Below are 14006 nucleotides of genomic sequence, written 5' to 3'. Positions count from 1 at the left end.
CTAAACCAACCTACATCACATAGAGATGAGTATGCACATGTGTTACAGCATATTTTAAGGCGTTCAACATGAATGTGCTTAAGAGTTGTACTGCAGAGCCCCTACTCTACACAGCTTTTGGTCAGTCAATAGATTGATTAAAATCAAACAACACCAGAGAAGTGGTTTATTTGCAAATAATAATGCAAAAAAAAAAAAAAAAAATTGTGTCCAGGATTCACAGAACTGTTTATAGATGGCATATTACAAATTCTGATTAAAGAGCTTTTTGCACAGGAGCTTCTTTGTAAGAGCAGGATTTTTGGCAGTGCTCATTTGCAGTGATTATAACTACACTGACTTTACTGAACTGTGTCACGAGAAAATAAATAGTTTGAGACTCTATATATTGTTTCATAACCTATAAGGTATCCATAGAAAAATATTTAATTTAATGCAGCATTATACTCATACAAAATTAAACAAATTGCACAAGAAGATTAATCTGTAATTCGCTCCAACTGAAAAGATTTCCAGTGCTCTTTCAGTCATTTGTTGCTATCATAATCTTTTCTAGTTTTAATGTTTCGTCTGTATTATCGTGTCATCTGTATCATTTTACACTAAATAATCTGTCACACTAAATATATTTCTCTAAATACTTTGAAAAGTCCTCTGTTGAGGTTCGCTGACACCCTGAGAATAAATCTTTAGTCAACACTTTTAAACCTTTTCAAATGACTAATCGAATTCAAATTTAATTTCACTCTTAAATTCATGTTGATTTGAATTAGGATCAATTTGTCCCCTACAGCAAATAAATTTGTAGTGAGAAACATATTGACATAAACTTTGGACAATGCCAAAAAAAGTCTGTAGAAATGGGATTTTTGAATCAGAATGTCAAGATTTTTGATGTAATTACAAATCCATATTACAATCCATGTCTCTGAATAATATATAGATAATATATAGCTACTATTACAAAACTTAGATTCTAAAGGTGGCATGCTTCAGCAGGCAGTAAAGAGATGAGAGAAAAGGCCACCATCAACCCCATCACCACCACCAACTCCACTTTTCGTCTGGTGTAAATGATTTTTTTTACTTTCACTACATGGAGATAAAGCAGATGCTTTGAATCACATTTGGACATTATGCACTGAATGAAGGAATTTAAATATCTGTTTACAAAAGGTGATTGGCAAGTGAAGGTTAATAGGTCAGATATGCAGCATTTTGGGGGGAACAACAGAACAGGAAGAGTTCTCTCTTTTTCTGTATCTTTTTTCCTCCTCCTCTCCCAGTGCCTGGTCTCAGCCTTCTTCGTTTCACCTTGTTCCACAGCTCCCAAACCAACAGTCTCTTCCACTTAGATCTCCTCACTGCTCTGTTAGACTTTCACTTTGCGGGCATCGTCGAGCATCTCAAACAGGGCCTGGAGCAGACGGTCATCTCTGTGCCTGTACGGCTTGGTGCTGTAGAAGCCGTCACTGTAGTCACTGTAGACACTGTCCTCAGGGCTCCGGTACTTGTTGATCATGTCCAGAGCCTGGTACAGCTTCTGAGGCGGGAGTCTCGTAGCAGGGGGAGAGAAGCTCTGGCCCAGCTGCTGCTGCTTCCTCCAGGCCTTGGCAATGGGCTCAGACTGCTGCAGCGCTGGGGTCTGCTGGTTGAAGGCCGTCTGCAGGAGACGCAGCAGAGCAAGGGAGGGGGAGAAGGGTGAATTTGAGGGTTTTTTGATCTCCTTCTCTGAGTTATTAGGAGAGGCTTGGGCATTCTCAGTCTTCTGAGGTTGGGCCTGTGTTGGTTCCTGTAACAGCAGACACAAAGAGAGAAAGGAGGCTAGCCATTAGTTTGGCACACTCACAGTGATACCAGAATAATCCAATGAGGAGGTCTAAAGTTTGGTTTTGATTCTTGTGGGTCGTAAAATATGTTTAAAAATCGTTTCTATGGACAAGATCCCTGTATCACTGCTTTGCAGATGTAGACAGGCTAGCTGAAATAAAACAACATCTGTTATCAGATCTAAACAAGGTTCCTGTCATCTCCTTATCGTTTAACCCTCTGAGGTCTAAGTTATCAAATGTGCTAACCCTAATCTAATGCTGCCCCGCGCTGCTGGGAGAGCAGCACCAACAATTGCTCTCAAACTTAGTCTAATGCTCAATTCCCACACATCTTTTGAGATTATCTGAAATGTAACACTGACTGGGATTCAGAACATTTCTTGTTTTTGCATGGATTCTTTTACATAGTTAACAGGATCATTACTACATCACACTACATTACACTAAGATTTGTCGACCAAATAGACAACATAAGCACGGTTATCGTGTTGGCTTTGAACCGATTCTGTGGTGTAGGATTTATATGCATCAAGCTGCCAATCACTATTAGAATTAAAAACTGGTACATAGTTTAAACTTCGCGCTTTCGACTCAAGTTGATCTTAAATGGATGCTTTGATCTGTTCCTTTGTGCACTTATTACTGTCTGTCAATCGTCTAGCATCCAAACCTTCGTAGGGATTCACCTGCAGTTTTAATTTATGTTGGACTTGCACTCACCTCCATCATGTCATCCATATGTTCTACACCACGGCGGTCGTTCTGCACGGCATTGTAAGGAATGTACACTCGAGGTTTCTTCATGTGCTCCGGTTTTTCTGATGTTCCATGAAGGATCAGCTTCCAGTTCAAAATCCGACCCTTGTTCTCCATGCGGCCGGACTGGGTAAGGTTTGAAAAATATATATAATATATAAAAAAGACTTAATTTTACTTATAGTAGAGAGTGGAATTTGTATTGGGAATACATGTAGAAAGAAGATTTTCATCACAACATATATAAGTATATATATATATATACATTCTTAACTCACAGTATCTGTGATTTTTAGGGTCCATGTACCAGCAGGGTCCTCCCCCCATGTGTGGACGGACATGAAGTCCCAGTTTCTGAAGCCGTTAGAGGATGTGTCCCTCTCTCTCTCTGCCAGCAGCACTGTACTGGTCCCTGAGGGAAAAGCCAAAAGGGATTATTTGAGAGCTTTGTCATTTCGCTCGCGTGTGTTATTTGTGTTTGTGTGCGTGTCTCTAACCAGCTGGAGAGGTGAGTGTGATGTGTAGGTCCCCCCTCCTGGTATATTCAATGCTCGCCTCCACCTGCACATGCTCCAGTGAGCGGACCGCGTTCTCTTGGCCTGCACAGGCTTTAGTTGGAATCTCTATAGTGATCTCCCCCGTTGCTTTTAGCTCCCTGCGGGATGCATTAAAATAACAGTGAAACAGCAGGCAGCAAACAGCTCCTCATGACGACAAAAATTGATCATACGTGACATTTTCTCATTTTTGCAGGTAACTCAGCTAAAACAAGCAAAACGACAACAACAACAACAACAACAACAAAATCCTGCACTACTTTAGTTGCACAGCTTGCATATCAGTTTATAGTTAGTTCAGACACATATATATATGCACATATAAAATGCATATGAGGCATTTGAAACCTCTGCTCGTTTATTTGCATAAAAAAAATAAAAAAGCTAATCCCCATCTCTCCCAGACATGAATGAAAGGATTTCCGTGTTCAAGCTGGCATAAAGCTGGAGGGGGGGTTGTAGCCCACTAAGCATTGACGGAAATGTAAAGCCAAATCCCCGGGATTAAACATGGATGTTGGGCGGTAATGGGGAAACTGGGTGCTATTGAGTCCTATAATCCAAAGCAAATTGCAGAACAGACACTTTCAGGAAGACACAGCTCAGCTGACCTCGGCTGCCTGTCGGTCTTTCCAATATGCTCTTAAAAGTTTCAATGACGGATCAATTTTCTTCGATTTCTTGTTAATATAAAGATGACATCTAGTGAGATAGAGGGAAAGGAAGGTGTTTTTTTTTTTTACTTTCTCCATGGCTGGTAGCTTATGTATTTGAATACTTAATGCCAATGCTCAACAAACAGGTAAACGTAAAGGTAAAGGCTGGCATAAAATTTAAATGACTGTGGCTTTCGTGCGTTTTCATTGCAAAGAAATCTCCTGCGCTCAGGCTTAAGACTTAATATTCTCATGACTCGAATCAACAAGTAACAGATGTGTCTTTAATAACACAGATGGGTTTGTCTGTTTGCTCTGCTGGAATCAACATGTCAGGACAAAAGGGAACAAGCTTTCTCTCTGTATATCTAAAATTAGATACTGAAAATGATTGTTGGATTGTGTGGTGGACTTAATCACGATCATGTCCGGGATATATTAGTTACAATGTGCACGTGTCATACAGCTAGTATCATCATGCATCATTTGATCAAAAAATCTTGTCCTTTTGTTGCCATTAATAATTAAAAAAAATAAATTACAACATGAAATAAAACTAACACCATGCAGACAAATGGAGCAGCAGCTGTAAAATTTTACACACCTTGGCTGAAAAGAATCATCTCTGACTATACATTGCTTCTTCTCTGGCACATGCTTCCAAGTGGCCGGGTCAGCTAGGTCCACCAAGGCTTTGGCGTTGAGAAGGCCAAACCCAAAGCGGCTGTTGACCATCAGCCCTGCTCCGTTCCTCTTCCAGCCGGGGTTATTGGCCAAAGGATCAAACTCTGATGTCCAGACCACGATGTGCTGCAGGTCTCTCCAGGTAAGGTCAGGACTGAGTAGTGAGATCAGTCAGCATTTAATAATACTTAAACTGTCAATGGCATGAATATATTTTAAATGAGTTCAAATTTTAGATCATACTTTTGTTCCAGTGCCAGGGCAAATATTCCAGCAGCCAGCGGGGCAGAAGCTGAAGTTCCAGTGTGAGTCTGAGTGCACTCATTATGGAGATCGGCACTGGTCTGAAAACCAAGCAGGCAACAAATGACGTTAAAACGAAAATCATGCCACAATCTAACCTTACATGTGACACAAACAGACATGGTTACATACGATCCTCTGGTCAGTGTAGTCTCCACTGCTGTACGCCGTAGCCAGAGTGGAGGAGCACTTCTCAGCGTACCACGGGGACAGGCCCTGCTGGGAGGCACTGCTGATTGAGATAGTGTAGATGCTGTCTGTGTAGCCGTCACAGTCACAGTTATCACCCTGGCGGCCGCCGTTCCCCGATGCCCAAACAAAGATAGAGCCTTTTCCACCACGGCCCTACAGAAGGCATGAAAGACAAAAGCAAGCACAGCTTGGGTTTGTGCTATCAGATATTGCCCTGTAGCTTATACTCCTAATAAGACACTGTACAAACACTGTAATGCTGTCATATAGGATTACACACTAATATATAAATGTTGGCATTTAATGAATTATTTAGAGGTGTAGGGTGTAATAAATTTCATGTGAAAAGTTTTTGTCTTATTTTGACAAAAGCAGTCTGAGAGTAAATCAGTGCTGTCCGCTGCCAATCTTTGCTAATAAACTGGAAGTCATGGCACTTTGTCATTAGCAGTTTTATTCTCAGGAACGAATTATGTTGTCCATATTGATTTTTTCCAATCACACTTCCTTTCTGCTGCACATAGCAGCTCCTATTAGGAATGCCAAATGTGTTTCAAAGCTCCCAGTTGGATCATATACCTTCTGAATGCCATATTCAAAAGCTTTCTGCGCCAGACGACCAGGGCCCTCCACTGTCTTGCCGTCATCATTTGGTCCCCAGCTGGCACTGTAAATGTCCACGTGTTCCGGATTGAACCCAATAGAGCTCGCCTCGATGGCATCGGTCACAATCCCGTCCAGCATACGAATCCCTGAGCAGAGTGAGACGGGAAGGTCAGAGCGGTGTCCAGACTCTTGGGCTTACTGTCAGTTACTGACTATTCATTATGGTTTAATTAAAACAAAGAAAGAAAAGTCAAAGACTTTAATTAATTTGCTATGAATAAAACTCTTCTCTTTAGATTTTAAAGATGATGTTGCTGCTGCCCATTCATATTTTTTGAGCCATAATATGCAGATCATTGTTTCAGTGGATTGGAGCTGAGTAATTTTGTAGATTGACATTATGTAACCATCTGGTATCAAAATCAGGCCTCCATCAGGAAGTCTTTCCTCCACACATGCTTAAAATAAAACCAAAACAACAAAAATCCCAGGATAGCAGCCAGAGTACTGAAAAAAACCCCGGCCATTTCTGCTCTTTTGCATCCTGACTAAGAACATTAAGAAGAACATTAAAAGAGGACGGGATTGCTTCACAGTGGTACATGTGTTCCAACTTTGTTGAGATTCTTAACGTGGTATATTTTTAACATTTGGGTTAATATCTGTTTTACACACAAAGACAAAGATGCTGTAAGAGGTGGCTTATAATAAATATATGAATAATTAAACCTGGGTCAAAATGTTTTTGTCATTGGACAAAAATCCTCAATCATCTCTCAGCAGAGTGTCAACATCAGGAAATCTAAAGAAAAAAAAAGCCCAAATGGGATTTTAAAAGGGAAGAGTGATGTTTTAATCCTGAATAGAGAACAAATATCATCATTTACTCTTGGCACTCATGAGCCTTGTCCCCTCTCTTAGAGGAGAGATCTACAACAGTCTAGCTATAAATCTATAAATCTATAAATTTCCCCTCCCTCCTTCCCCTAAATATCTGTCTACTGTGGATCTAAAAAAAGGGAAACTAAACCTCTTACCTCCAACTTTAGAGTTGTAGGCCACTCCAACCCCACATTTATTGTTGTCTGCCTGCATTGCAATCTCCCCAGCACACCTAGTGCCATGCCTGAGAAGAAAAACACAATTAATTAACAACACTCATTACCCACTACCTTGTTTAGTTACATAACTTATCTCATTGAATTTCATATTTAGAGCAGAGGCTAAAACAGAGGTGTTTTTGTTTGACTGGCTCCAATTCATCCAGGAGGCTTTGAACTGGAGTGGAGTATTCTGATAACAAAGGAGCTCGGGGTTGCTGGCAGAGGATAAAGTGTGTGGATGTGCATGCGTGTGCGGCAGCTGGCAGAGGGAGGATTGTTAACCTAAACAGGAGTAAAGTGAGTCCAACGTGAGCGCTGTTTTTCAATTTTCTTGCCGTTATCTGAAGCTACTGCAGAAACACTCTGTTTATGGAAAGGATTTACACTGCTAAACTACGTATGACGACCCCTGCCCCTTGTTTTCAGTCTTTTCTCATGTGTTTCAAGTCTTTGCTACACCTGGACCTTGTGTTTCCAGACTATAAATCTGGCACTCTCTCAACTCCCGCTTGTGCGCTGCACTTGTTTTTCTTTCATTTTTGGTTATTTACTAAATTTACAACACTTGCAATATCTTTTCATACATGCACACCCTACCCCACTGATCCTGTTGATTTACACACCTCATTAGCTTGTATTTCAGTTGTTGTAACTGATAATGTTTAAATTGGCAAACGGTGTGTCCATCTTTTTGTCCCGGCTCTACAAGCCAGGTTGTGACAGGAGGAAGAGTTAGTCCTATTTTGTTAAAAAAACAAAGGAAAGACAGATGAAGCAGTGAGAATACCAGTGCCATTAACTTACTTGTTTTCATTAGTGGAGTCATATCTGGGGAAAGGGTCGGGATCATTGTCATTGAAATCATAGCTGGCTGCTGGATCCTGGAAAAAGTGACAAGGGAACACAACAGTCAGGGGGCGTTTCTGAAAAGATGGGATGAGGTCGGTTCACGCCAGTGACGACACACGCTTCAAACACAGATTCGCCATGGCCTACCTCCTGTCATGGTAACACATATGATTGCGTTCAGAGAAAAGAGGTGTTGTGGTCAAACAGTGAAACCACACATACTGAATTATTGCTCTTGGCAGGAGGTTGCGGCATGAATTTACAAACTGCCCTTTTTATTTATAGCAAGATATATCTGCTCTCCATTTTTCTCATTCCTGTCATTCTCCTGCATTACAAGCGCAGTCAATCATAGAAATGATCCTCTAGCTGAAAGGGAAGTCAAACAGAGCTGTTTTAGCTTCTTTTCAGTTTCTGGTTCTCAGCAGCAGCTTTAACATCAACTTAATGGCCGTGACTGTCATCTTTAAATGGACTGCCATTAAGTAAATGCAAATGCATGCCACTCATATGCCCTGATCGCTGAGGATGAGTGTCTCACTTGATTGGCCCTAGTTGATTAACCAGTGTTAACTTGATTACAGTGGGAGTCTTTTCCATCAGGCCTGTGGATGACCCCTGTCACACATCATTTCTCTTCTTCTCTTGCTCAATCCCTGTCTCTTCCGCCTTCATTCTCTTGCTTTCTGCTCGCTTCTGACAGCAACGGCACTGTTTGAAACCAAACCACAGATGGAGCCTTTAGAGTTTTTCTCAACAAGAGAAACTATGCCAAACTGAAACGTCTCTTTGAGCTTCTTTTCAGTCGCCCTCAGTCTCATCGGCTCATAATTACGAGACAGTCAAAACATTCACGGAGGAACAACAAATGTTTTCAAATTTTGCATCCTTGTTCGCTAGGAGTGCAGTCATTCGCAGTGAAATCATCATTACAGTTAAACGCCCATTTCGGGTCTAGAAATGAAAGCTCATAAAGCTCCTCTGAGGTAGGCATTATCATATAGATGATTTAATACTGCCTTTATGAGTCGTCTTGCAAGGTGTCACCAGCAGCATTGCTATGGAAACGACAGACCCAGACTACGGAGGCTGTCTCCATGGAAACGGTGTCTTACGTAGTTGGAGTAGATGTCTGTGTGGTTCCACTCCAGCCCGTCATCGAGAACGGTGATGACCACTCCTTTCCCCGTGATGCCTTTCTGCCACACGGGGATCACGTGCAGGTCGAGTTTCGGCAGCGAGGAGGACGTCCGCGTGTCTTGCTGGAAGAGAGGCACGACATCACAAAATGACACACGAGTAATTTCAAGTTAGATTACGTGGGAAATATCTACGACCACTTCATTTAGTCAGGCTGTTAAAGCATTATCATGCAACGGTCAGTCAAAGTTCTCCAGTCTCCTGGTTCTTCCACTGACCTTTACCGAAATTCATTACCGAATTGGAGGCATTTCCTTTGTCACTTCACTTTCACTGCTGGGCCACTTGAAAACAGATTGCTATGGGAAGGTCATATAATTCAGGCTTTTGTGTTTTCAAAAACATCAAATCGGCTGATTAGCCTAACCCTCAAAGTGCCTAACAATATCTGGAGATGAAGTGTGTGTCAGCCCACAGTTTTTCTGGTTTTCCTGCCTCGACACACATTCAATCCCCCTGTCGGCATATTTAGAAATCCATCTCTGCGGCTGTATAACATTACACAGTGTGGAGTGCATCAAGCCTGTTTTAAATGGAAAATCAGCAGGGGGTGGATGGAGAGGGAGCAGGGCTGAAGCCTGTTTGCTTTGGGAAGAGCATGATTCAGAGCTGGAGACAGTTAAACCTAAAAAAAGAACTCTGCTCTTTTGCTCTTTGTGCATTATGCACAGACACTGCAGAACGCTTCCCCAAGATGTGACTCATCCCTGTGATATATTCCCTTTTCCCCCCCTCCCTCCCCGACTTCCACCTCAGTTCCCTGTTTTCACCCCATCCTCTCAGTTGCAGCTGACAATGAATAGAACTCAAATCTCAGAGAAAATACACAACAACTGTCACACTTTTACATAACATTTGTTCACCAGCAGTTTGTCAGAACGGCTTGTACGCCCAAGACAGCACATAGTTACACATCGCCTGTCTCAGTGTGACCAAATGACTCACTTGTTGATGCTGACAGCAGCTGAGGGGGTCTTTCAGTAACCTGCAATGCATTGATTTTAATGGTAAACACAGCAGCAGCTTTCTCAAGTCTCTCCACGCTCACTGCACATATAACAAATGAGTGGCGACTTAAAACCACAGAACAAAGATCCCTCGATGCACAATTAAAGTGGACTGACACATGTACAGCCATGGATACACACTCACACACACACACACACCCGCGCAAACAGGGGGGATTTCAGGCTACAAGTATGAGTCACTCTCTGATTAAATTCAGGCAGTCACCCACTCACGATAGATAACGACACTCATCCCAGCTCTCCTCCCCTGCCATTATGCTGGCCTCTGCCCCCGTCACACAGCTCCACCTCAAATCCAGCATCAGTGATCATCGAGTCTTGTAACCTGTCGCACCTCTTTGCTTTACTCACACACTGCAACCTTCTATTACCATTCAGCACTCTTTTTTTCTTTGCTTATTATCTACTTATTATGTGTGTGTGTGTGTGTGTCTGTGTGTGCATACACTAGAGCTAAAAAAACCCAAACATATTATACTATAGTGGCTGAGACCATCGCTTTGTCTACCTCTGCTTTTGTCCGTGCTGAGTGGAGGAAGTGAATAAATCATGATGCTTGAGGAGGAATATCTTGTGGGCCGTGCAGCAGCACAGACACAGGCTGATGTGGAAATACACTAAGCGGCACTTTAAGGCCAATTCCATTAGTGTCATCATCCCTCATCGGCAAAAATGATTCATCTCAATTTGTTTTCTTATTCTGCACAAGCGTGTGACTCATGTTCAGTTAGTGCAGGTGCAAAAAAGTCGGGGCTAAGCGTAATGCACATCCCTTGCTCTCTATTTCTTTCACCTTAAACTCACACACCAGCACATATGCCGCACACAGTTATGTAGCCATTTTGACGTAGGTAAGGCAGGTGTTGCAGATCGCTTTAAAGAAGCGTTAGGGTCAGTTAATTATTATGATCAGCGACATTTGTGTTCACCTACTTTGCTGATAAAAGGACCGCTCTGAAAAAAAAAAGGGTTATTATTTTTCCTTTTGGGTAAGAGAGAAAGCAGTGACTCAATTGATCAGCTAAAATTAATTCAATTAATCAGAATTTGAATGATTTTTGTAAAAAAGCCAGACATCTCTTTTTAAAAAAGAGGCAAGAAAAAAGCTGTGTTTTGCCCTGAAAAGCTTACAAAAACCCAAGCAGCTGCAATAGTAGGCACTTTGCATTCAACCATGCTAAAAGTCCTGAACTTATGGATCAAACTCTATGAAGATGTTGGGGTCAGTTTGTGCTCAGGGTTTAAATGAATATGGTAGTAATGGATCTGGAAAGGGATATGATGCTGTGACATGCTACTGTTGTATGCTACTACTTGGCCTCACAGGGCTAAAACATCCAATTGAGGGTAAATTGAGACCTAATGTTCTACTCTACACCATCCCGCTGGATTATAGTCTCTCCATCCCTCTCATCTCCACGAGGGACTGGATAACCAATTAAGCAAATGGCTCTTTTGGCAAGAACTGCTTGATACCATGCTATTGTTTCACTGTTGTCATGTTTTTCCTCTACTCTTTGGGCAGAGGTTATGGGAACAAATGGAAGCGTTTGCTGTTCATTTTGTAGACCGGAGAGTGCAAATTTTGCATATATATTTATGCATTAATCCCCCTCTCGAAGCACAAGGGCTCTGTGGGGACAGAGCAGAAACTGTAGGGAGCTGTCCAGCACTCACAGGGCTTTGGGATATATGTCTCATGGGTAGACAGACTGGGTGCATGCAAACAGAAGGCCAAACCAAGCCCAAAGTACACAACACAATGTGAGTTGAAGTGTGGTTGCCGACTTAGATCTGGCGTTTAAAGAGTTCTAGTGAGTACAAAATGTTTTAATGTTTTATACTTTGAGACTTAATTCAGTGTAACTTACCAGGTACCACTGCTGGTTCCACATGGGATCATCAAAAAGCTTGTCCACCGGGCAGTCCCTGCACTCCCTGAGGGATGCTCGTTTGCTGCGCCGTTTCTCATACTGCTGTTCAGCCCACAACACCTACACATACACAGATAGATGAAGGCATTGGATTTTGTTTTTTTCAGTCTTTAAAGGTTAGACTAGGAGAGAGACAATCCACTCACCCTATCATCCTCGGACAGCTGCCTGGTGATGTGGCTGGCGCTGCGTTTCATTCTGCGAGGATGGCTGCGGTGCTTGAACAAAAAATGGTCTTCCAGGGCCCCGATCTGCCGAGGAGAAGACAAGATGTGCGATAGGAGTGATATTTTATTCATTTATTTCATTTTACAGCATGTGACCAACTGCATCATTAGAAATCAGCCTATTTACACTTTTTGTTTCTAATATTTACAGCTGGAAGCAAATAAAATGCAGTGCCTACAGAAAAGGGGCCTACAGCTATGAAAGCTCACATTTGGATACATTACATTGATCTTTAAGGTTGTTAAAGCTTTTATTGATTACTGTTCGTAGTCTGTTCCACAGCTGAACCAATCACATGTCATTTCCAATGAGGATGAATGCAATTATTTCAAACTTCTTTGGAAACGTGTAGACTAACATACTGAATTCACGTAGGAGAAACTGCACAAATGAACACTGCTTATAACATTTACACACGGAAGATCAGTTAATCATCGACCGCTGCTTTTCAAAGTCAGGGGATCACTAAGAATTAATGAATTGAGTTTCTAATTGAGACTCAGTGTAATATGTTTGCATAGGTCTGCATTAGTCAGTCTCCAGTAACAGGAAAAGCAGTGATGCACACAGCAGGGATATTAAAACCCTAACTCCCAGGTATGGGTTACCAGAAGGATGTAAACAGTGAGTCATAGCTTGATTAAATAATTTTCCTCTAATGAAAAATGCAGTGTGTGCTTTAGGGCTATCGTTAAACCAATAAGCTTCAACTTTAATGGCTTTACCAAGAAAAACCAGAGTAACTGGCAGAGCTATATCCTGCTGGTCTGTTGTTTGAGCACAGCCCACAGCCTGTACTGTCGGCACCACGTTTAATTACCTTTTCACTCACTGCTTTCAGATTTCTAACTGTTAAATGAGCTGTTTGTTACATGAAAACGAGCCTGCAACAATTCTGTACTGGTTCCAGTTTGCCTTCATTTCTTGCCAAATACGGAAACTGCCAATACACAGTTAATTTTAGACTCGTTCACGCATATTGCCGCTGGGCGTTGGTGCCTACCTGTCGGACCAGTTCGTAGTCCAGCTCTCTGGCGATCGCCTCCGCAGCGGACAGCCCGCCCGGGATCTCCACCGCCCACTCGTTCAGGTACTGTCTGTCCCCGTAAGAAGACTGTCGGGGAAGCGCGGAGCAGAGAACGGCAAAAACACAGCACATCACCACCGGACGACATCTCACTTCCATGTCAGAGGTAATTCAACCAGAGAGGAAAAATATTTACAAAGATGCTTTGATTCCCTCCAAGACAGGATAAGCAGCCAGAATTCTCAGATATGAACGCCGTGCAGTGATAATAAATAAATCTTCTTCTTCTTTTTTAGTTTATTCTTGAAGAAACCGCTGGCTGAGATGGAGGGAGAGTGAAACTGCGCGTTATTGGTCCGCCAAGGAGAGGAAATACTGGTGATGGGGAGGGATGGCTTGTGCGCTGCATGGGTGTGCGTGTGGTCGGGATGGGGAGGGGGAGGAGGGAGGTGATCACACGTCAAATTACTGGTGCTCTGACGTCAATTTGGCGTCTACCTTTGGTGGGATGTGAGCGCAAGTCTCCGAGGATGTAACTCAAACTGTGGTGGGGGTGGGGGGCTCGGACTAAAAATATCTCTCAGTGCCCCCCCACCCCAACCAGAGGAAGAGAAGGAGGAGGAGAAAGAGGAGACACCGGGAAGAAAACAACAATAACAGAAGTCTTATGTGATCCCCTTTAAGGTGGCTTATCCTTATGAGCCAAATGTCCTCGCAGTCTCTCGTACACGCATTTGTTTGTGCTATTATTCGTGTGCTTTTGGATGCACCTCGTAGCGTGGATGAGGGAAATCTGTCCCAGTTCACGAAACATCCCACTCTGCCAACACACACATACACGCAAGCGGTTTCAGCACCGCGGACAGCTCCTCGTCCACACCACTGATTCACGTCAGAGAACGAGGAGATAAAACTAAAGCAAACACGGAGCTGCCCGTAAGGGGGAAATGGTTCTTCCACTAACTGAGGACAAAATCCCAACATTATATTTATGGAACCAGACAATTTATTATTTATTAGCTCAGCATTATGTTATTTCAGCTTACACGAT

General features: G+C 42.5%; 1 protein-coding gene across 1 annotated transcript; it reads right to left on the bottom strand.

The window, feature by feature from the left end:
- Positions 1-1372: 1372 nt before the first annotated feature.
- pcsk1 (proprotein convertase subtilisin/kexin type 1) lies at positions 1373-13114 on the bottom strand. The gene is made up of 14 exons (XM_085354839.1): positions 12932-13114; positions 11847-11951; positions 11638-11760; positions 8654-8800; positions 7494-7570; positions 6624-6712; positions 5560-5732; positions 4921-5133; positions 4729-4829; positions 4406-4639; positions 3086-3243; positions 2867-3000; positions 2553-2714; positions 1373-1792 (listed from the first exon to the last, which is right to left on the bottom strand). Exons 1-14 carry the CDS (start codon positions 13112-13114, stop codon positions 1373-1375), a joined length of 2319 nt encoding a protein of 772 aa, XP_085210965.1.
- Positions 13115-14006: the final 892 nt, after the last annotated feature.

This window comes from Diplotaxodon limnothrissa, linkage group LG5 (genome assembly GCF_057381915.1).
Source record: "Diplotaxodon limnothrissa isolate DT_005_m linkage group LG5, D_limnothrissa_male_GT1.1, whole genome shotgun sequence".
Lineage (NCBI taxonomy): Eukaryota > Metazoa > Chordata > Actinopteri > Cichliformes > Cichlidae > Diplotaxodon > Diplotaxodon limnothrissa.
Note: the sequence above shows the minus strand (reverse complement) of the source record. Positions and strands in the feature narration are given on the sequence as shown.

Excerpts from the sequence above, each read along its gene's own strand:
- pcsk1 (XM_085354839.1), bottom strand. The coding sequence starts at position 13,114 with ATGGAAGTGAGATGTCGTCCGGTGGTGATGTGCTGTGTTTTTGCCGTT. Across the intron at positions 5,733-6,623 it reads CTACAACTCTAAAGTTGGAG|GGATTCGTATGCTGGACGGG; the intron begins GTAAGAGGTTTA and ends CACTCTGCTCAG. Across the intron at positions 4,830-4,920 it reads ACTACACTGACCAGAGGATC|ACCAGTGCCGATCTCCATAA; the intron begins GTATGTAACCAT and ends CTTGGTTTTCAG.